The sequence below is a fragment of the Calonectris borealis genome, chromosome 2, assembly GCF_964195595.1.
Source record: "Calonectris borealis chromosome 2, bCalBor7.hap1.2, whole genome shotgun sequence".
Taxonomy (NCBI): Eukaryota; Metazoa; Chordata; class Aves; order Procellariiformes; family Procellariidae; genus Calonectris; species Calonectris borealis.
In genome coordinates this window covers 148,574,204-148,597,846 of record NC_134313.1, presented here as the reverse complement: position 1 = coordinate 148,597,846, position 23,643 = coordinate 148,574,204, and the positions used below count along the sequence as shown (strand labels likewise).

The 23,643-nt window shown below is 40.3% G+C and overlaps 1 protein-coding gene across 2 annotated transcripts in view; it reads left to right on the top strand.

The window, feature by feature from the left end:
• The window catches only part of ST8SIA6 (ST8 alpha-N-acetyl-neuraminide alpha-2,8-sialyltransferase 6), a 49,528-nt gene extending 26,196 nt beyond the window's left edge, over positions 1-23,332 (top strand). The window contains exons 5-9 of one of the 2 annotated variants that reach the window (XM_075143883.1): positions 3,186-3,330; positions 5,649-5,761; positions 7,089-7,181; positions 10,142-10,614; positions 23,010-23,332. In XM_075143883.1, coding sequence (XP_074999984.1) covers positions 3,186-3,330; positions 5,649-5,761; positions 7,089-7,181; positions 10,142-10,610 — 820 coding nt within the window. In that variant the 3' untranslated portion in view covers positions 10,611-10,614; positions 23,010-23,332. Of the gene's footprint in view, positions 1-3,185; positions 3,331-5,648; positions 5,762-7,088; positions 7,182-10,141; positions 10,615-14,942; positions 16,195-23,009 lie in introns of those variants that run through there. The other variant, XM_075143882.1, reaches the window with a different exon arrangement.
• Positions 23,333-23,643: the final 311 nt, after the last annotated feature.

Here is a 23,643-nt window from a genome sequence, read left to right as displayed (position 1 = left end):
AGGGTGTCATTACCTCATGACAGAGGCCATATATGACATTAATACTATGATGATGGTTGCAGTAATAAATTGCTTGAACTGACCAGTCTCTACCCCTTCCTCATTGTTTGCTGTCAGTTGTAGAGTACCATGTGTCACAGCTTGTACAAAATCCTATATGAACAGATGGCTAAATATATTGCCAGTGGGTATTATTGTCTGCAGCTTACATGCGTTCCCACTGGAGCTTTGTACATGGATGCTTGGGCATGGTGGGATTCTGTGTCATGAGTTGATCTAAGAAAGAGGTTTCTATTGTTACCTCCAAATTTTTAGCATATACGCTCTTAGGTAACATAAGAATAATATATCATTAATCAATACGTATTCCCTTATTCTCACTGCGTTTCTGAACTAGCCTGGCTCTGTTTTACTTCCTCAGTGGATCCATAATATTAAATTAAACTATTACTTTCTCATTAATTCTGATACCTGATTTTCTTCCAGACTGTTTGTGCTTTTATTGAAGCACTCGTTCTTGTGGAATGAGTAATAAAAAGCAAAAATGCGTCATCTGTATTAATGAATGTTATCTATCATCAGTTTGCTTTTTCAGGTTCTGGTAGCCATCACACACAAAACAGCTGTTTTACTAAAGCTGGGCAAGAATGTTCTGGCCTCATTCCTTCTCTGAATGTGCCGTGGTTGACACAGATAATATTTAGGCCTGCTTCATTTAGCTTTAAGAAAAAATTCAAGGAAATCAAAATTATGTTTTTTGTGATTCCTCATCTCCATGTGATTGCCAGGGAGCAGTGAGGGACGACTGCTCCCTAAGGGACAGGGAGTGGGATCCCAGCACAATAACATGGCCAGCAGAGCCGGGACTGGCAGCCGGGCCCATCCCACCCCCAGCCAGGAGCGGGGCAGTCCTATTCCCGGGCATTGGGCACTTCCCTGGGGACGGGATGGGCACAGCTGGAGACTGGTCCTGCTGCGGTGTCGCTGTGGCAGCGACTGAAGGCCCCGGGGGACTGACATGGGGTCCTGGGCCATGGGCAGGTCATGCGTGGCCCTGGAGGGGGCTGGGCAGGGGTAGTGAAGTCTGGTGGTGCCCTCAGGGCCTGACAGTGATACCTGAATCCTCTTATTACTACATATTAAAGTTAGAAAGAGCTGGTTATAGGAAAAAGTGTGCAAGAAAGAAAAGCAAGTGGACTCTAGTCAAGAGTAGTTCAATAGCATCCAGTGTTCCCAGTCTTAATCATTTGACTCTCCTGCTTCATTGCTCCGTTTGTATTTTTCCAGATGTTTAAAATAGGACACTATATGCCCTGAGCAATTGTTTTCACCATGTGTGTACCTCCTGACCCACAAGAGCATAGTCTCAGTTCCATCCCCACCCTTGTACCTAGTGGTTTTCATTGACCACAGACCGTCCCTGCCCCCTAAGGCTTCAAGCAAGGCAGTGGGAATCACTGTGTTCAGGGAGTGGAGCTGAATATGGCTTGTGCAAATCTGAACCCTACTGTTTCCTCTCTCAGGAGTAATACTTCCCATTAACATTTCCTGGTAACTCTCCTAGTATGATTATTTCAGATCTGTGCCATCCCAGCACTCAGTCATTCACAGTGTTCCTCACACATCTGGAAATTTTGTCTTTGAGGAGTTTCAGAACTCAGTATTCAAAATGGGTTAATACACACCAGTAAGCCATCTGACAATTGAAATGGTACCCTTTCCTTTGGTATTTTATGTATGAATCAAACCAACCTTCCCAACCTTTTTTTCCCCCCATTTTGACCATTATTTCAAGAGAAGTGAGATTGGGAGTTGTCCCAGACTTGTTAATTGTCTTCCAGGAAAGAAAATCCTTGGATTCTTCCATGTGCTAGACTATGCCTCATCTCCATCAGAAATAAAATTATGTTATTATTAGAATATTTGCTCTGCGTACATTGTTGATAAAGCCAAATGAAACCACTTCTCTTACCTGTCTTACCCTATTAAAGTCAGCTTAATTTCAGCCAGAATTTGACCTGTATTGGTTAACTAGTTCCAATGGCTTGGTTTACCGTACTCACTGAAAAAGTATGAAATAAAACTTTTCCTCTGGCTCTAACTGTAAATATATCATTTTTTTCTTCACAATTAACCTTCAGTGTTAGGACAGGAATTATTATCTTTTCCCTGCTGTGTTATCTTCTTCAAAATTCCAAGCAATTCTGTTATCAATGAATTTTATTCTCTAATGGTTAGTAGTTTTTTAGTATCTCACCTAACGAGACAGCGATGTCCTACCTATTGATAGATAATGGCTGGCCATGAATATTTCAGCCTTACAGACTGAAAATTGAATCCAGTGGCAGCAGAGAGAACATTGTTCCCTAAAGCAAAATGAATTAGAGCGTTTCAGATCTGATGGGGCTTTTCATTGCATTTCACTGTTAATAACATAGGATGTTTACACACATAATATTTTCATAAGTTTGGAGGTAACAGGAATTGTAAGATGGGTGATAGCCTTCACTCCTACATAAAGTTTGAGTGAATCCCTTGCACTCATCTATTTAAGGACTTCTGCTAAGTGTTTCGAGGAGCAGCTAGGCTGTCTGTCTCTACCACAAAGATATCCATCTTCTTTATTTGCAAGTTGTGATGTAATTTATTTAACATCTGTGATATTGTGCACAGGAAAACTGTGCTGAACAGTTGCAGAAATGAATTATTAATTAATTGGCTTGCAGCCATCTAGCCGTTCACTAAGTACTATAGCCAGTACTTCCCATCACCATTCCTTTCCTCTCCTTGGTTCTTTCTTTCTTCAGCCTTCTAGTTTCTTACAATCACTCATTCTATGTTGACTGAAATCACATTGTTAATTCTTCAGGGACTGAAGTCTCTCAGTGTTTCTATAATAATCTTAACAATTAATAATAAGGAGAAGACCGATTACAACTTTTTCTGGATGGGAAAGGGAGACCAAGAGTGAAAAACAGGATAAGAAAAGGAGTTCTTGGTCTGATTAGTTTCTGAACATTTTCTGTGAAAATGGACTTGCTCTGCAAGGCAAGTCAAGGGAACTGATGTTATAGAGGGTTCATATAGCCTTTTGTTGCTTAGTTAATTAGAACTGGTTTTCATTCATCTAGTTCTCTACCACCGCTCTCCTGTCTTTGAGCAGGTTTTGTTTGGGTTTTTTGCAGGTCAGAATTAGCTTCCTGCTGTGATGCAGTTGACAATTTTATTGCTTCTCAAAACAACACCCCACTGGGAAGTAACATGAGTTATGAAGTGGACAGTAAAAAGACCATCCTCATTACAGAGGACATTTTTAAGATGCTGCCTGTGGTAAGAACTGTATCTTTACTGTTATTATAATTGCAGTATCATATATGTTTTGGGTTAGTAATAGAACTGCTTTGCTTGATTCCTCTGGAAGAGACCCCTCACCTCCTGTATGCACTTCTTCGTTCACCTTGTAAGACCTTTTTTTTTGCCTGCCTTTGCAGTGGTGGAGGCATGGGCAGGGTGTCATAGATCAGATTGTAGGTAGAGTTGCTACAGAACACAAGTTGCAGCCTGGCTTGGCAGCCAGCTGAATTCAGGAGTGAATTCTCTGAGAACGTTTGCCTTGCTTTTCTCATTCCCAGTTTCAAAGGCATTTCAGCCTGGAACAACATTTCATATTCCTCGTATTTCCATGCCATTTCCGGTGCAGGCTTGGGCATATAACTTATGAAGACTATATTGGTGGTAAACCTGATACAGAATAGAATAGAATAGAATAGAATAGAATAGAATAGAATAGAATAGAATAGAATAGAATAGAATAGAATAGAATAGACTATTTCAGTTGGAAGGGACCTACAATGATCATCTAGTCCAACTGCCTGACCAATTCAGGGCTGACCAAAAGTTAAAGCATGTTATTAAGGGCATTATCCAAATGCCTCTTAAACACTGACAGGCTTGGGGCATCGACCACCTCTCGAGGAAGCCTGTTCCAGTGTTTGACCACCCTCTTGGTAAAGAAATGCTTCCTACCGTCCAGTCTAAACCTCCCCTGGTGCAGCTTTGAACCATTCCCACACATCCTATCACTGGATACCAGGGAGAGGAGATCGGCACCTCCCTCTCCACGTCCCCTCCTCAGGAAGCTGTAGAGAGCAATGAGGTTGCCCGTCAGCCTCCTTTTCTCCAAACTAGACAAACCCAAAATCCTCAGCTGCTCCTCATAGGACATTCCTTCCAGCCCTTTCACCAGCTTTGCTGCCCACTGGGGTGGGGCCTTTGCAGCCAGAAACATAGATTGAGCAAAGGAATCAGATTTTGTAGCTCTGGACTTATAAGCTCTGGAGATCAGACAAAGAGGGGCACAGAGATGTACTTAATTTCTTGAAAGTAAGAGCACATGGGAGCCCTCTTACCCATCTCTGGCATTCTTGATTTGTGAGATCCCAACTACCATGAGTCTAGTCCTTTCTAATGCTGCTGTGAATCACTAAAAATTTTATTGCAGTAGGGGTTACAGTGGTTCCAAATTTAAACTGAATGAGAGAAAAAAGTAGTATGTTTTATGTGCATATATACTTGCTAAGCTAGCCAGAGTTGTCTGGCCTTTGTGTTCTCCTACTGTCTTTTCAGAATTGAACAAAATATTTGAACATGTTGTTTTGTAATATATTGCCAGGCAACGTGATGTCTGCCACCTTCCCCACACTTTCTGCCTTGTTTTAACAGTGTCCCTTCCTGCTTCTCTTTGGGCAAGCTGATGAGAGACTGAGGAAGGATAACGCTTTGTGTGAGCAAGTTTTGACTCAATTTTACAACTGGGTTCAATTTCTGCAGTCAAAGTAGCCCAGCTGTTGGCCTCTGTGTTGAATGTCAGTGCTCCCACAGAGGAGAGGCTGAACAAGATCTATGAGATGTTTCTGAGACCCTCGGATAACAGCCAACTATATTAATGTCAGCTGAAGTAGCCAACAATTTACATTAATTTGCTAGATTGTGATCTCTGCTGGTTCAGAAGTGGATGCACTTAGCTTTCATTCAGCTTCCCCACTGCAAGACAGCAACCTCTAACAAGAAGAGGAGTAGAGAGGGTGAACAGCCAGAAACAGTAACCTCTTCAGTTAGCCATCACATTCACCATGAGTTAAGCCAGGGCACGTGATTATCCTTAACAGCATCTTCAGGTTCCCCTAAATTCGTTATTTTACATCAAATGTAGTTGTGTGATGACAAAGTAATGAGCATTTACGAAGTTACCTTCTATTAGCTGACAAAGTCAATGAGTATGTAACAATCCCCAGTCTGTTACAGTGCAAAGGAAAATGGGTAAATTTAAACTATCTTCAGTACAAGTTAGCTCCTTAGCTTGTCAAGGATTCAGTCCACTACTAGATAATTTTTGTGTTAAGGGTATATAAAAGATATTCATCCAGTTTTAACAATCCAGTGTTATTCCCTCAAAGTACTGATGACAGAAATAGCGGTTCTCAGTCTGCTGGTGCCTATTTTTGGCTCTTGGCAACCCTGTCTGCTAAATGGTGTATGCTTTTACTGGGATTTACCAGATTAAACCTGCAAGAACAAATGACTAAAGATGCGAAGAAGCAATCGAAAGATTTATAAGGTATTGGCTGTGTCTTTTTATTTGTTTGCAGTCCTCTCCTCTTTCAGTCTATCCCTTCAAGACCTGTGCCGTGGTTGGAAATGGAGGCATTTTGAAAAATTCCAGCTGCGGAGCTGAAATCGATCGTTCTGACTTTGTGTTTAGGTAAGAGCTGCTTCATCTTACTGAAGGGTGACTAATGTTTCTAAAAACTTGGCAGGCTTGGAAGCATGCCAGCGCCAGTTTGTAGCAATGAGGAAGGATCTTGACAATTCTTTATTTCTGCCTCTCTAAGGATAGTCCTTCTGCTTTGTAGATTTCAGAATGCTGCTTCCTAAGTAAAGAGAGGACTATATGGATACATGTATGATCTATGATTGCAAAGATATCTTGCCAGTGATGTGAAACGTGATTATCTGAGAACCTGAAATTTCTGTTCATTTAACATCCTTTAGGGGAGGGAACTTTTTTTTCCCTGCTCTTTTTTTTTTTTTTAATCAGGACAGGAGAATAAAGAAAATGCTGAAACTGAAATAAGAAAGACTGGTATTAAATGTCACATGTTTACCTTTACCTCTGGTTTAACAAAGGGTTTACTTAGCCTTAGGTTGGCTCACTAAGGCAGTTATTTAACTGCCCCAGTATTTGTCGCACCTGCTGTTAGCCATCTAAAAAATTAGGCATCTAATTTAAGTAGTTTTTTTCAGCTCCCTCTATAGATTGTGGAGAAAACCAGGCATACTCAGAGCGTAATTTGACCCACTCTCTCAGTACGTGACTCATACTTTGTAGTTCCTGCAAGGGAACAAAGTAACCAAGTGAAGATTCTTCTTTTCAGTGATGTCCAGTCACACAGTCTGCTGCATTTTGTTTCCTTTCCTGCTTTTGACTAGTATTTGGGCTTTTCAAATTAAAAAAAACCAAGTCTTTCCAGTTAGATAACTGTCTTAATAAAAATGGGAAATCTACATACTAAAATGCTAAACTTACTAAGTTACTGACTTTAAAAAAATGCTTTACCTGTTACAAAAAACACTGTTTCTGCAGTTGGGCAAGTTATGCTGTTGTTGTCTCATGAAACAGCTGTCAACATTGCTGTGCAAGCTGAGGGACTGGTATCAATCAGGCTGTTTTTAAACTGAAAATAATAGAAGGCTTTCAGAAGAAATGCAGTGTTTAGGCAAGAGGGGCAGTACTCCCTAGCAGCGAACATAGGACATTCATAGACTGGCTCCTTCCAGGATTTTAACTTTGCTCCTGATTTGTGAGATGATTTATGAAAATGAGCTCTCTGTGCCCTATTTTAACCATCTGTACAGTAGATTAAATATTTTTACTAGAAGTGCTGTAAGCCTTATTTAATATTTGTAAAGTGCTTAGAGATCCCTGGGAGCTGACGTGAAAGTGTCATTGCACAAGAGAGGAATTTGCAAATAATAACTGTAAAGCATTTCTGGTGCACATCTATTTAAGTAATGTTTCTCAATTTCAGGTGTAACCTCCCTCCAACCATGGGAAGCATTAGCAAAGATGTTGGCAATAAAACAAACCTTGTGACTGTTAATCCAAGTATCATAGCTCAGAAGTAAGTACTACTACAAATCTGTTTCTGTGCAATATTGTATAATTGTTTGACATGATTTAGATTTTGTTGGAAATCTGTTGGGATACCAGCACAGAGAGCAGTGCATGCAGATTACTTCATTAAGCCCTAGTTCCCATGTAAAATATGTACCAGTCTAAATGGAAATCTGTTAAACCTGGCCTTTTTTGTAGCAGAAAGGAGTCAGCAATACCCAGATGAGCAAGTGCCTCGGCTGGCACCAGTCCACAATTTATGACAGAGTAAAATTGATGATTGCAAGCCCAAGCCTCTTCTTTTCCCCCCCATGACCCTCATGACCCCCAACATAAGAAAGGAATTGTAATCATAAATCGGGAAAGCTTGGAAATGTGTGTCCAACTCTATCAGTAGGACTCTAAGCACATGTTCTTAGGTAATGTGCTTAGAGGCTATTCTGATGAAGGCTACTGAATGGAGGCCCAATTTCTGTAATCCATTTTCTCAATCCATACGAAAGCTGCTCACACACTTTTTTCTCAGCAAAGTTTTTTTTTTTCACCTTCTTGATGAAAAGAAAATCTAATAAGGCTGGGCTGACTAATCTGACATCTTCAGCAGGCTGGAACTGCAGCTTATCTATGAAAAGGACTGCTGTGGCATGTTATTTACTGCTTACTGATCTTACTGTATCTTATTTGTCTGTCATATCTGTATTTGTCAAATAGACAACATCAGGCAAAGCTTTTTTTTTTTTCTGTTGAAGAAGGAAAAAGTACAGTGAACATAGAAATGACTAACAGGCATTTGTCATTGATTCAAGGATAGAACTTGATTTTTTGCAATGAGTACTAACTATCTTGATGCTTACCCAGCCCTTTTTGACTTAAATGAAGATGAATTATTGCGTCCCCAAAAATAGATTTAGCTCATTGATGTTAGCGGGGCTGCACAAGAATATGAGGAAGGAAAACTGTATCCAGTGACTCAGCATCATTGGTGACTACTGACATGGTGCACGATTTGTCTGGGCTTGATCAAAGTGTTCTGCCACAGCTGCACTCTTTTTTTAGCCAAATTAAGCCACGCCAGGGTTAATAGGAGTTACACTGAAGGAAATAGGAGCTAAAACTGTGTGAGGATGAAATGAGATTGTGAGAGGACTTTAGGATTTTAAAAAATTAATTATTTAAATATTCAGAGAACACTGTCAATGCTTTTGAAGGAGGAGCAGGAAGCAACTTGGCACCATTTAGCAGAACTAAGTTTGTTTCTTCTCTCAGAAGACCTATTCTGACTTTATTCGCTTTAATTTATAATTCTGTGTTTAGGTACTGGGTTAGTCTGATGTTATTATTGTTAAGGTTAATCAGCTTTTGAACTGTGTCTGTCGGGGTATACAATGTAGGTGAACTCTCTTGGAGGAAAGAAGCACAGTTCTTATGTGTTCTAATGGAGCTGGGCTACACTGCTCGCAGTGGCAGAGCTGGAGAGGAAAACAAGACGAGGTTGAGTTGTTCAGGCTTCTGGCTAAGGAAGAACGGAGATCTGAATTCTGTCCCGAAGGCTCTTTATGTACTTTACACTGAGCAGAAATAGAGAAAATTCTTGGACTAGAGGCTAGAAGTTCACCTTTCAGTCATTCTTCCTAGATACAGGCTCAGCCGTTTCTTGCTTGTTTTGGCGGTGTGACTCTTGCATGCACAGGGGCCCAGGGTCAACAGGAGGGGCTGAGTCTCCCTCATTCATTTTGATTCAGAGTCTGGTGGTAATGGCACTTTTCTGGGAAGCAGAAGCTGTAAGTTTAAACCCCTTCAGACTGAGGAGGGGTGTATCACTCCTTGCATGAGTTCAGTTGTGCAAGAGGTAACTGATAACTCCTCTGTGAGGGTTTTGAATGGAAATGGCAGTGGCTGCTGTCCTCTGTCTTGAAGTGCTGCATGAGAAGAGGGTTTGAACCTACTCAAGTTGTGAAGAGAAGTGAAACCAAGTTTTCCAGTTTCTGCTGGAGCCACTTGTGAAAAGTGGGCTCCGATAGCCCTTAAAAGGTGAAAATACACTGCTCAAATAGGCAACTACCTACAAAAGAGGACTCAGTGCTTTGAATCCCAAAGGGGGTGCGAGTGCCATATGTTCAGGTGATTCAGATAACTCAGATCTATAGAGGAAATGAGTTGAGTGACCCCCTTTGTCTTGTATCACTTCTTGGATAACTCTGGAAGTTCACTATTCAATATTTGGGAGCATGGAATTATCCAATGGTGAGAACTAAGTCTCTTTGCTGGTTGTTGGGGAACCAAAGCATCTGAGGATAAATCCTCTTCATTTGTGAAGTTAGATCTCTAAGTCTTTACAGATCTCCGTGTGTTCCCTTTGTGGTCGAAGGAGAGAAACAGACGTGCCTATATTTTCAGCTATTTTAAAAGTATATCAAAAGTAGCTAAGACGCTGCAAAACTTGAGCACACACTAATCTTTAACACTCCAAGACTGCTTAAATGCATACTTGTATTTCCACACAGGGCAGACACACAGATTTTGAAGAGGGGTTTTTGTATACCTATCGATGTAAGAAACACATTTCACAAACACTTGCAGTACATATCATAGTGCATGTATTTTTTAACCGAGAAAGTATAAATACAATTTTTTTTTTGTATTCTCCTTTGAAATTTCTTGAATTGATCAATTCTGTAAACAGGACCTGGTCTCATTAGCAGTGAATTTGATCTGCTTCAGTAGCTCCCGTGTTACCAATTCAATCCTATGGAGTGTGTTCTTATTATACAATAAAGCCAGATTTTCATAACTGCACATATGACAACATATAACAGGTTGGTATAAATTTGAAATGTAGACATGCTGAACTGGTGCAGCAGAGTTCATAACTCATATATGCAAGTGCAGTTGTGCTGTTTTGGTCTGTAATATTTATATCAATAGTACATTCCATTCACTCTTTTCCTAAAATGTTGTACTTCGCAGATACAACAAACTAAATGAAAAGAAGACAGAATTTCTGGAGAACATTGCAGTCTATGGAGATGCTTTCCTTTTATTGCCAGCATTTTCCTTCAGAAGCAACACAGCCACTTCTTTTAAAGTATATCACACTCTGCAAGAGTTCAAAGCAGCCCAAAGGGCAATATTTTTTCACCCCATCTATCTGAAAAGTCTTGCCCAGTTCTGGAGAACTAAGGGTGTGAAAGCCTACCGGTTGTCATCTGGTTTTATGATCACTAGTGCTGCTCTTGAGCTGTGTGAGAATGTGAAGCTCTATGGCTTCTGGCCTTTCTCAAAATCCACAGAGAAGATGCCAATCAGCCACCACTATTATGACAACCAGCTGCCTAAACCAGGTTTCCATGCAATGCCCAAAGAATACAACCAGATCCTTCAGCTTCATGGCAAAGGCATTTTGAAGTTGCAGTTTAGTAAATGTGAATCAGACTAAAAAGGTAGGTCACATTCTTACTACATAAAATGTCTTTATTTAAGTAATGGGTCGAGGGAAAACTTGTTTTGCGAACAGTGTGGGTCTGTTCTTTCCTAGAGAGACACTTCTATCTTACACTCAATGAAAGTTGTGTTCATAAATAAGTGAAAGATCAGAGTTTTCTGAATAAACGTAACGTACCACAGAGTTCAGAAATGTTTTCTAATTGAGAACTTTAGATGGGGAGCATAGCTAAATACATATTATCACCATAATTCACAGTCAATCAGTAGTGTCTCCTTATCTCAGATATATGTCTCTACCAACCTATGTTTTGTTTGGTGTCAATTCCCATGAACCAGCCTCCTTTGTGAATTGCTTTATTAAAGGCAGTCACAGACTATGATCTACAAGAGAAGACATCTAATCCTGGCACATTCCAGATGTATACAGAGGCCAAAGTAAGGATTAAGATTGCCCCGTGAATGAGTAGCACGCATATGTGCCCTTGTTCCCTCTTGTCAGGTAAAGATAAGTTTAGAGCAGCATGCTCTCGCAGCCCTGGGCTGCAGAACAGCTTGTGGACAGCAGTGAGGAAGCCGTCTTGCAGCAGATCTTGCTAAGGATTTTACCTTGAGGCAGCTCAGAATCTGGGAGTTACAAATATAGGATGAAGTGTCATTCCCTTTCCTCTGTCCTTTCTAACTGTCCAGTCCTCCTTGGACCTCTACCTTCTGTGTATTGCCTCAGAGAAATGCAGCCCAGAGTCTGGCCTCTGACCTTGAGCCAATTTACCATACAGATTACAGATGACTTTGAAAAGATTTGTCTGCATGTTTTCAATCTTGATTTGCCCTGTAGACAAAATAAGACCTATTTGTATAAATACTTCTTCATCTTTTAAGCTAACTCAGAAGTTCCCCAGCTCACAATACTGTTGTCAGATTTGCCTTTCGCAGAACTCTATTTTTCCAGGGGGTTCAAGTTAATGCAACAGTAAGTGAAATGTACAGTAGAACTACCATTGCATACAGTATGCTTTAATTGGACTGATGTAATCTCACGAATGTATTACTCAAATTAAATAAATTAAAACAGCATCATCTTGTTCAAGTCAGAAATTTTAAGTTCAAAAGCTAAGGGCTTTTCTTCTAGCTAGGTTCTGAAATGTCTTTGACAATATCCTTTGATGGTATTTAGAAAACATGCTATCAAAGATACATTCACACTTGGTTCATCGTCGGAGACTGCTGAGTTTTAAACTAGCAGATTGCTAGTACCAAGAAGGCACAATTTTATTCAGTTTCAGTTTATTTGAAGAAATAGAAAAATGAACTGCTTTCATATATTATTAGAATAATACAAAACATGTGAGAAGGGACCTAGAAGCCATCTAGTGAATCCATTCTCCTAGTCCATAGCAGGAGATTACCTAAGAGGAGGTGTGTGTATGTGTATGCAGTTTTATGTGGCTCAGGTAGGCTTTTTTGCTTGTAAAAAGTTGCAGCATATTGGAAACGTTAAGAAATACATAATGTATGTGGTGGTTAAGGTGTTTATACCCTGCAGTTTCCATTGTATTTACTCTTCCTATAATATAAATTGCTGGAGACATACCATGTAATTTTAATTGTAGCAACAACACCAGCTAAGAAAATGAAAGGCAGCTCTTTATGAATATTTAATCTAGAGAGAAGCAGATAGAAGCCACAAAAATGTTTAAGCATCTGTATGGGTTAATTAAATGCTGTCCGTGTTTGACAGACTGAAAATCATTTCTGTGGCCAAATTTGCAAAATAAGCTGTAAAGAAAAAAACAACCAGAAGGATAAATTGTGCTGCCCTAAGATTTTTCTCCACTATGTGAATCACTTATATTTACAAAGAGAAAAGTTAGCCCTTTAAAACCAAAGAAATTGAATGCTTTCAGTGTGAGCTACCATTCTGCTATTATCAACTATTAGAGATAATTGAAATTCTATGAGTGTATTTCACTGAAGATGACTTTTTCTAAAAATTGAACAATATCCTTTCTCTTTTCAATTTCCCTTTTATGTTCTTCTCCCTGCTGCGTGCTTTTGCCTGTTAGTGGGTAGCTGAAGGTCCCTTACACCACTGGGTGCCCACAGAAGTCTCAGGCAGAACTTCCCTCACACATCACTGGGACACAGAAGTTTGCTGCTGTAAATAAGAAGTGAAGGAAGCTGCTCTGCTGCCAGCACCTATATTGCAAGCAGGTAGCAGGTTCTGGCACAGTATAGGGAGAGCATAACTGCATCCCAGTGAATCATTTTGGCAGTATTGCTCTTAAACACCATCTTTGCCATTGTAAAGGTGAACTTTGCTTATGGGATAGAGGGAATTGTCAGTATGAGAGCCCTGGAGAGCTGGTGCTGAACCATGCATCCATCTGCCTTAATATCCGCTCCTGCACCTTTATGGTTATGCTCAACAGACATGTACATGTCTTCACTAAAGTGGATGTGTACCTATCGCAGCTGGTAAAATGGAAAATGAGACATCAGCAAAATCTTGAAATGTAATTAAAATAATGATCTTCATTATTTTGTATTAAATTACCAAATAATTTTTGCTATGGCCCCACAACTGAAGGAGGTCTTGTTTGTTCATTGGTTTAACCTGATTAAGCCTGAAGGGCATGTCATTAGCTTCAAGTAAACATAAGCTCAAGGAGGGGAAATGGCCTGATTCATATTTAAAAATAGACAGAAAAATATGATTAGAAAAATTGTCAGGTGATAAATTAATCAGACTGGCAAAAATTTGATTGCCCAGAAGCCTGGTTAAAATGCAAATTTTGTCTGACCAAAAATCCATCAGGTTTTCTGCTTGCTAGAAAGAGACAGCAGGGAAGATGAGTATGTCTTCCTTTGACATACAGCACCATAACATTAAACAGCTGCTCAGAGGAGTCAGTCAACAGAAAAAAGCGTAGAAAGTAAGAATGAGACTGAGACTCCCTGAGTGTGGGCAATAGTGCTCAATCGTCCGAGCAAAAGGACTGAAGGAGGAGAGCTCGAGCAGAGGTGTGCTGGTGGTTAGGGAGTAAAAACTGCTGAACCTTCAACCAAGTGTGAGTGTATCTTACCTGGAAGGTAAGAACTGAGACTGGGCTTTTTAGTTCCAACCAGATGATTAAAAGCCATCTATTTCTGACAGAGGGAGCAGCAGTGCAGCCCTCCACTCAAGGTGGAGCTGGCAGGGCAGCATCCTGTAAAGCAGGCGACTGCCTGCTTACTTGGTCAGGACTTAACATCAAAGAGACTCATTTTATTCCAAACTCTGTCAGAGTGTGATCTTTTTTTTAACCTTGAAAGTTGCTGCAATCCAAATAAGTGATAAATACTATTATAAATAACCTATTTATAACCATAGGATACCAACATGAGCTTAAATTCTGCTGAAATTCTTTTATGCTTGTGGTGTCTCACTCTAGCTAGAGAAATATGAACTGCCCCACAATTCACTTTTCATTACCTTCAGAAAAATGATACGACATTTTGAAAATAAGGACACCTCTGGATTCCTGTCAGGCAGCCAAATTTCAGCCTATCTGGACTTGGGCAAATATTATCCAGCATGAAATTATTAGATGTATACAACGTTGAAAGAAAGGTCTTGTGCTTTAGTACCCATGCAGTATAGCTTTTAAGCGCACACTTTGCTCATGTGTTCAGCCAGTAAGTAAGTTTAAGTGTTAAGAATAATGTCAGTAATGAAACAGGTGGAGATAAGTTGCTTCTGGTTTATTAAAACCCACCAGAACAGAAAAATATAGATTAAATAAAATTAGAATGTTAGGTTTCGAATCAAATGAAAAAGCATTTACAGATCTAGAAGGGTTTTGTTTTGTTTTGTTTTTCCACAGCAGAACTAGCCTGTTGAAGAAACAGAAAAATTTCAATCTCTAGCTCTTTCGAAATATGATTAAGATAATATAATTTAGAACATATCCATATTCAGATTAGCAGTGGATGTGTCCCATGAAGATACTGGTTAGACCCAGCCTTGGTTAGCATAGGAAGCCTGAAGAGGGTGATGCAGGTGGGGTAAGTCTGAGCAGTTCTGGGGGTATTTGAATAAAGGAGTCGTCCTTTAGAAAGAGCAGATGCTCAAGCTAGCAGTCCAGCTTACCCAGGAGAATTTTGTGAGGCTATGATACTGTATAATAAATGTCATAGACTCCCAGTCTGAAATCAGGCTGAAAAAGCAGATGCAGAGGTGAAATGCATACACAGAAGACAAAGTTATTGGCTTATTTTGAATATAACAAGCAGTTTTCCTACTATAAAGAAATATCAATAACATATTTTATTGTTTTAATTCCAGGGTGATGGTCCTAAGGAGACAATTTGTGTATATCTCAGCAGTTCGGTGTTGGATTTGGTCTGTTGTGATTTTGTGAGCATTAAACTGCATTATTACAATAGAGAAATATTTTACACTTGGGGAGAAAAGGAAGTGATTTTTCACACAGTGACTGCTACATTTCTGAATTTTGAGTAATCATTTTTTTAAATACAAAATAGCATTTATTTGGGAAATTCTGAAACTCCTGCCTAGTGGTTTAATTGTAGCAAAGCACAATCTCAGGATGGTGGCAATATGTGACATTCATCATGTTTTGCTTCTTAAAGTATCATTAAAACATTTTGACATAGGATCTCTGGTTTTGTTAATATCACGTAAGACAGGCAATAGTCTCTGTATGGTAGCTGCATGAGTTGGCAGTGAACGTTTTCAATTAAGAACTTGATCCTGCAAACACTAGCATTTGTCTACATGAGAAAGGTGATGAGAAGAGCTACAGAGGAGTAATTAATTCAGAACCATGTCATTCTTAGTTTGTCCCAGGGTGCACAGATGTAAAAATCTCTCAGGTTAGAGATAGTCAAGTGGTTTATGGGCTTTCATTTTGTGAGTAATAGATAATGCTGTGGATTTAATGGGATCACTCATGTGAATGATGTCAATTTTGTGAACAAGAAGGACCAGAGCTGTATAATTGTTTTTAAACCCCTCTTCTTGCTTGTGTTCATGTCTAAGGTCCACTTCAGCTCCAAATGAGGACAATAAACTAGATTCCATGCTGCAATCCCCAGAGTCCCAGTGGGGCACAATTTTGCACACATTCCTGCAATCCCAGATCTGTATCTCGGCTGACATATGAGATGGACCATTCATTAGAAAAATAACTGGTACCAAACCTATCATTTCTTCTATTTCTTTTTCACCTAGCATACCTCCTATCAATATGTGACTACAGAGAAGGAAACTGCACTAAGCATTATTAGCAAAATGTTCCTCTTACAATCAATCCCAAAGTCTTCTCCTATACCAGGACATATGAGAAAAGAACCTACAGTCACTTAATTTAAAACCCATGCAGATCTTGTGCTGTAATTTTCCATATGATCCAGGAATACCTGTGGAGCAACATCATGCAACAAGAGAAAGTGAAATATCAGCCCAATGGAAAGAATCACATTAACATTTACAGGAGCTATGACAAGCAGTTGTTCCCCTAGCTATGGCTGCTTGTATGTTATTGCTTATATGTTTTACTGCAGGAAGAAAATCCAAACAAACAAACCAAAAAAACAACAAAAAATTTGTAATAACCAGTTTCTGTTAAAAGAAGAGTTTCAGTGGCTTTTTTGAGAGTCTGTTGAATGATCAGTTCAAAGATCAGTTCAAAGAGTGTCCTCCTTCTCCTTCTTTTACAGTCAGATACTATCAGGTATTTTCTTTGCTAAAACTCCTATTGCCACTGTAGCATTAAATCCCCAATCAACTGATTTAAAGAGCATTCAATATTCCATTCATTGAGGATTATATCTGCAAAAAAAAATCCTACTTAAATGAATTGAACCTTTTAAAATAAGGTTCAAAAAAACTTTTGAAGTGATACTTTATAGGAGCATTTCTATATTGTTGTAATATTTGAAAGCTTGGCTTGCAGCAGTTTTATAATCACATAAATAATCCTGAAAGTATTAGAATCAATCTTTATGGTTCCAGGTCTGTTAGTTGAGACACATTCAGCATCTTGATCCATTTCCAAGATAAAGATATCAGAATCCAATACTACTCCTACCCAAGCAGAAGCGTCCATAAATCCTGGCTGCATATATCAGCAATAAAGTAAATTTTTTGCAAAATAAAGTTTTTGAAAAATAGGTAGTGCTTAGGGGCATTGAATGACACCACTAATACACGAGTGGACCTCTGAATATCAGTAGGGCTTTTAACAGAAACAAAGACATCAGAATTGAGTTGATGGGTACATCTGCGTTACCAGCTGGTGACTGAAAGAGGCGAGCACAAGGGTTTGATTTACTGTGATCTGTTATGGTTCCAGCACCACACGTCCACATTTTGTCTTCACCAGCAGTGAAATTTGTGCCAGTTTCTGGCCACAGGCATCTGCTGCTCATGTGCAGAGAGCTGGCTGCTGCAAGGCCCTGCATCCATGTTACAAGTGTTATGGATGATCGCCTACTGCAAGACCCTAGTTATAGATCAGAGTCAAATTTGCTCCCGGAAGAGCTCCTCCTACACCACAAATCACTCACGTAGACTGTCCCTAAGCATTTATAGCTGGAAGCTGTGCAAAGTGATGTACTTGTCCTTTGGGTGACGTAAACAGCCTAGATTGAGGAGAACCACATCATATTTCATCCAGAGAGACAAAGACACACCTGTGTTCGGGCAAGGACTGTAATTTATTCCAGTCTAGTGTAGGGCAATGAGATGATCTTGGCTGTGTAGTAGCTACATGGTTTGACTCGGAAGAATTCATACATCTTTTAGAGATTGAGAGGATCTTGCATTGTATCTAGAACAATTGCAAGTGCTTTGTGTGTACGTGGTGCAATCATTCATTGCTCAGATTAAATTCAGTGAACTACTCAGCCATGAGTAAAGTGGCAAAACCTGGTTGTGTGTAAGTAGAAAATGTGGAGAGGAGAAAATGAAATTTATTTGCAGTGGAGAAGCAACTTTTTTGAAAAGTTTTTGTTAGTTAGCACTGTATTGCATTATCTCAGTGAATAAATGTATACAGTGTACCATGACACACCATAAAGAGCTGAAGTCACTGTGTGTCTGGACTATTTCTGTGCAGCTATGTTATTTATAACACACATATTAGTAACTGGAAAGGTTATTGGAATACATTTTAAAAGAGGTTTAGCCAAAAAGAAGAAACCTATTCTAGTTTCCTTGACAAAAAGAGGTCTTATGAAGGAGTGTGATGTAGCATTCACAAATGAGAGCAAACGGAAAGCTCTGTAACATGGACAGATGCTTTGACTTTTTAGCGCTGTTTCAGCGAAGTTTAAACTTGCCGTTGACCTGAAGACGTGATCTTCTGTGCTCTCAAAGCTCTCAGTGATTTGTGTGGAGCACAAGACTGACAAGAAATGCGTGGAGGAATTGTTAACCTTTCCTACCGTTTCCTACAAATACTCTTAGCTCCTCATAGAATAAAAATACGCTCTATTAGACTTCTGATTAAGAACCTATTTTTAATGTAGCTTTCTCAGTCCTTGCTCCAGACATGAAGTTATTATGAGATGTTAGTTGCATCCACTTCACTCCACAGGAACGGCAGACCTTGTACCAGGCTTTATTATAGCTACTGCTGCTGTGTGCTTGGTGGCTAGGTCGTGTTAATTTGTGCACAGGCTGGGCAAGTTAATAGCGGCATTTCTGTGTGACAAGGTACAGTTAGATTGATCAAGACTCGCTTAAGTATACTCACTGTGGGAAAGGATGTTTTCTTGGGTAGCCAAATAAATTTTCTCTCATTTATTTTACATCTGTGATTTCTCATTTATTTTACATCTGTGCCAGGTTAATGATGAATAAATGGATTTTGTACCTGGCTGGGAATGTTTATGACACTTTTGCAAGACCGAGCCAAGTACAGTTTTGATTAAGGATTCTTGTCCAAAGGTTAGGAAGGGCCTTTCAGTTCCCTCTACTTTACATGAGGAATAATCATTTTTAGGGTTTGTGGGCCTCTAATGCTGTCACATGCTGTGGATTGAATATTGAGATTAAATAGTTTTCTAAAGATAGAAACACTGACAACGTGCTAATAGTTCCACTGTACCTTTGCAGAGGCTGGCAGTGTCCTTGCACATGACTACTTCACAGCATTGTTAGATTAAAGCCTGCTTGGCTGCTTTTATTCCTTTTTCTCCTCTGAATCTTTAATGTTGCATCTTCCTTTAGGATCCAGTGCTGCCTCAAGTTGGTAATTTCTCTTTCTCCTGTGAGGCTTTCTGTATTCTGTTTAGTGTCTGTTAGGGAGTTTGTATGGCTATGAATCAAACGCTGCTATGCTTGCAGCATAGTAAAACATACTTAAAATGGCTTGGTTTACATCTCAAGGAAGTCAGCATGGTGGGATGTTCACATTGCCTAACTGGAGGTGCTAAATTTGGGCTGTAGCTCCACGGTGACTTAAGCTGTAATGGCTGGCTACGCAGTCCAGTCCTCGTTCTTGCGCTCCACCCCTTCCTTTGTGCCATTTCTGGCTCCTGTCTGGTCCTACACTGAGCTGTTTTGGCACACTGAGCCGGCAAAAGCCTGACATGGCAACAAAGAGAGAAAATTGGTTCATGCCAACAGAGCCAGGGGAATTTCAGAGTCAAAGCAAAGGAGGGGATGAGACCATGCAGGTGGGACCGTAGGGATACAGTGGGGGCCGTTTGTTATCTGATGGCTGTTGGACAGGCCCAGTGGTCCCCTGAAACCTCAGTCAAGTCAGGAAGGTAACATCTCTGGGGCCCTCATCCCTGGGGCAGGAGCTCATCCTGGTGGGCAGGAGCCCGTCTCTCCCCACAGTGACAGAAAGCGCCTAAGGGCTCTAGGTACCTACACTGGTTGATTGTTGCTCCCCCTTCTCTTTTTCCCATTACAGTCATTTTAACAAGCTGTCCACCATCTGCAGGTTCTGAAATAACTGTAAAAAACCTTTGACTGTAAATACTATTTCTCAGTTCACTGACAGTAAACTTGCATAAATGTTATTCAGCTCGCCTGTGCTTTCAGTCTTTGCTAATCCCAGCATCTCAAACAGCATCTGCAGAGAACAGAGCTGCGCGAGGTCTGGCAGTTTTGAGACTAGTTAATCTCACTTTCATTCTCTTTCCTTTGTACAGTAGTGAGATATCTGACCATATTGCCATGCTTGAGTCAAGATGAAATTCTCTGTCCTGTGTGATTCAGGAAAAGAAACTAAATGATCTAGGTGACCTAGCACCCCAAACTATTAGAAAAAAAAACTCTGTTGTTATGTATTATTTGATTTTATCCAGTGCGGGTATCTGGATCGGTTAATCAGTCTGGGTTAATTGGTCACTTAGACCTTGACTCTGCACAGACTCCGTGGTGGAGCTACAGCCTGATACAGCAATCTAGGTTTAAAAAACATTTTACCTGGAGATCTCTCTCTGTCCTGTCACTCGCTCTCATGTGACAAATCTGTGGAGTGAGATCCTGAACATCTGTGCAGTATCTTCTCCAGGGACTCTCAGGTCCACAAAGCACATGCCCACGTGTGTACAGGAATCTGTGTGAGATCAAGCCCAAGGAATATTCTGTGGAGTGCTTATTCTGAAACAGCTTTATTACAAACAGCTGATAGCCACTTGTTGCACACTCTGAAGCAGTAGACTTCTTACACAGGAGCTTGTTAGTTAAATATATCTTAGTTTGAAATATTCACAGCCAGCTAATCCTTCATCTTGTGGTACTTCAGCAGCTGATCGCTTTCATCTTGGTCTGCTAGCCAAGAATGGTGACAAAGGGATATGTATTTTCCATATAAATCCTGGCTCTCTTGATCTTGAATTCTGTCATTTTAGGCAGGAACATCATCTTTCTCTGAATTTCTGGACAGCCGAGTTTCAAAGGCTGCTCATCACTCAGGGTACTCTGGAGAAATCATTTTGGGCTTTCAGCTACAGAGCACAACGAGTGGGCAGATTTATATTTATTAAGCTTTGTTCCAGATTTTCATGAAGTATTTCTTAATTGGCTCTAAATTATCATAATGGTCAAGTAGAGCATGAAATGATTTGCAGCATGCCACTAAACAAAGGAACTATTGCTGTTATTTAGCGGTCTCCTTTCATGAAGTCGCATTTCAGAATACCTTCCTATTCCGGGAATGCCAGCTCACGCGGGGAATGACCCCGGGTTACCAGGTTACCATGCACTGGTGCAGCTGGGGTAGCAGCCTGTCAGTATGCTCCTGGTGCCGAGCAAATTCAAGCAATACAACAAGTGCTTAACCCGATGGGAGTACATCAGCTTGGGTTTGCCGTACACCAAGTTGCTCCACACAGTAACTAAACTTACTACTATGATACGTGGTAATTTACTGAGCTCACACCTCTCTGTGTGTGAGCAATAATTGCCCGTCAGTGGCTGCCCAGAGGAAAAGGACCTGGGGGTGCTGGTTGACAGCCGGCTGAACATGAGCCAGCCGTGTGCCCAGGTGGCCAAGAAGGCCAATGGCATCCTGGCCTGTATCAGAAATAGTGTGGCCAGCAGGAGCAGGGAGGTGATCGTGCCCCTGTACTCGGCACTGGTAAGGCCGCACCTCGAATACTGTGTTCAGTTTTGGGCCCCTCACTACAAGAAGGACACGGAGGTGCTGGAGCGTGTCCAGAGGAGGGCAACGAAGCTGGTGAAGGGCCTGGAGCGCAAGTCTTATGAGGAGCGGCTGCGGGAACTGGGACTGTTTAGTCTAGAGAAAAGGAGGCTGAGGGGAGACCTCATCGCGCTCTACAACTACCTGAAGGGAGGTTGTAGTGAGGTGGGTGTTGGTCTCTTCTCCCAAGTAACTAGCGATAGGATGAGAGGAAACGGCCTCAAGTTGCGCCAAGGGAGGTTTAGATTGGACATTAGGAGAAATTTCTTTACTGAAAGAGTGGTCAGGCCTTGGAACAGGCTGCCCAGGGAAGTGGCTGAGTCACCATCCCTGGAGGTATTTAAAAGATGTGTAGCTGAGGCGCTTAGGGACATGGTTTAGTGGGCATGGTGGTGTTGTGTTGACGGTTGGACTCAATGATCTTAGAGGTCTTTTCCAACCTGTATGATTCTATGATTCTAGGTGTTGGCAAATACTGGTTTAAGGATGAAAACAGTCCAGCTGTGCTTCTTTACTGCAAGTACCGGAACTGCTGGAATTTTTTTTAGTCCCTGAGGTTAAATATGAGGAGTGGCATCCTTGCGTTGCCATCAAATAAAAAGTTAAATCTGTCTTTTGCTAAATCCTGATGTAGCTTCAGCAGTACAGTACACCACATCGATGCTTATTGCTGCACCTGGTACTGTTGTGTCTTGTCTTTTTTCATGCCGCTTTTCTCCAGTGAGGGAGAAAACTCAGACAATTGCGTGATAGAAATATTTAATGATCCCACCATGAATTCATGGTATCATGGTAGGAGGCCATTGGAATGCATCGTGCTAATGGTTGTGACAGGATTGTCTAGTCTATGACAAGATTGCTGGTTTTAAACTCCTCACTATTCACTTTAGTCCCTGACAAGAGGAGATTCTTCACAGCAAGTCTGTAGTTCAACAACTTGTTAGGCTTCTCAGCTCTTGGCTCAGCTGTCAGGTGATTCCCTAAAAACACCTCCTTCTTGGTGTATTTGTTGTTAGTGCTTATGGTACAAACCCATTCTTAAAATCTTGTGAAATTGAAGTATAATAGCTGAAATTTCTGCACGTTTTATATGCACATTTTATATAGTAGTTTCATATGTATTCTTTATGTTAATATTCTTTTCTTTGAGTATCTAATTCAAAGTATTTAAAATGTTACTTATATTTTATGCTACCAGAGTAAACTGCGGGGGAAGTTACATAATGTCACCTAAAAACCAGTGGTACAACCCCAAATCATTTTTAAGGGTATCTGACTGATTTCTTAGAAGGCTATTTTCATTAGTCGTTTGGACATGTGCTTCTGAGAGGCTACCTCTGCTTCTGATTTATTTCAAGAACTGCAAGTGAGAAGATAGGTGAATGGAGAGGTTGTACATGGGGCTGCTCCTAAGAGATAGCAAATACATGATTTTTCTTTTCAAAGACTGTTCCATGTGTCAAAATGTAATGTCATAAAGTTTCCACGATAGCTTTTGCCCAGAGGTTTCACTGTCTCTTAAGATGTGGATTGTTTGCATTCATTTTGGTTCCATTCTTTTCAATGCAATTGCCCAAGCAGAGCTTATTGCCCCTTGGAGCTGGTATAATTGTGCTCCTCCACATGCACCAAGCTCTGTGTGAAGCTGCTAGTGTAGGCTCTGCTACTGCTGTTTCCAAAAAGGTTCTTTCAAATTCTCTCAACACTGAACTTATTTATGTTTTCAGATGTGAACTTGATATTGTCCAAGTAGAATGTGTGCAGCATAACATAGAAGTGTCTCTGCGCAGGATTTAGGAGGGGCATGGAAGCCCCTCAACCGTGTGTGTGCTTTTATTACAGAAAACCAAGGTGAAGTTGTATTGTTGGGTCATCTGTTATGGCTGATTTAATTTGTACTTTGTTTTCATGTTTTAAGTGCCTAATGATTTTTTGTCAAGGAGGCAATGGTTTCACTGTTATAACGCATACTTAGAATTCTGCACTTGTTACCTGTTCTGTAATAGAATATTTTTGCAGTTTCTGTTTGGAAATAAAGACTTACTAGGCATAATTGTGATTTTTTTTTTCCTTTTTGAATTCCTGAGAGTTAGCAATCAAAAATATGTCTTCTGAGGCACAGCAGTGTAGAAAATGTGTTAGTCTGATTCCTCTACAGCAGTGTTAGCAACTATCAGTAGAAATATGGGCAGTTCCTTAAAATTGTACCAGGGAAAAAGCAAGCTGTGCTTTGGGGCATTGGTGCATGTATAAATCTGTATTCCTTAAATAATACCTTCATGTCATTTCAGTCTTTTCCATTCCTGTATGGCAACACAGTTAACCATCTTCTTTTGTTATGTCTCATTACTTGAAATATTT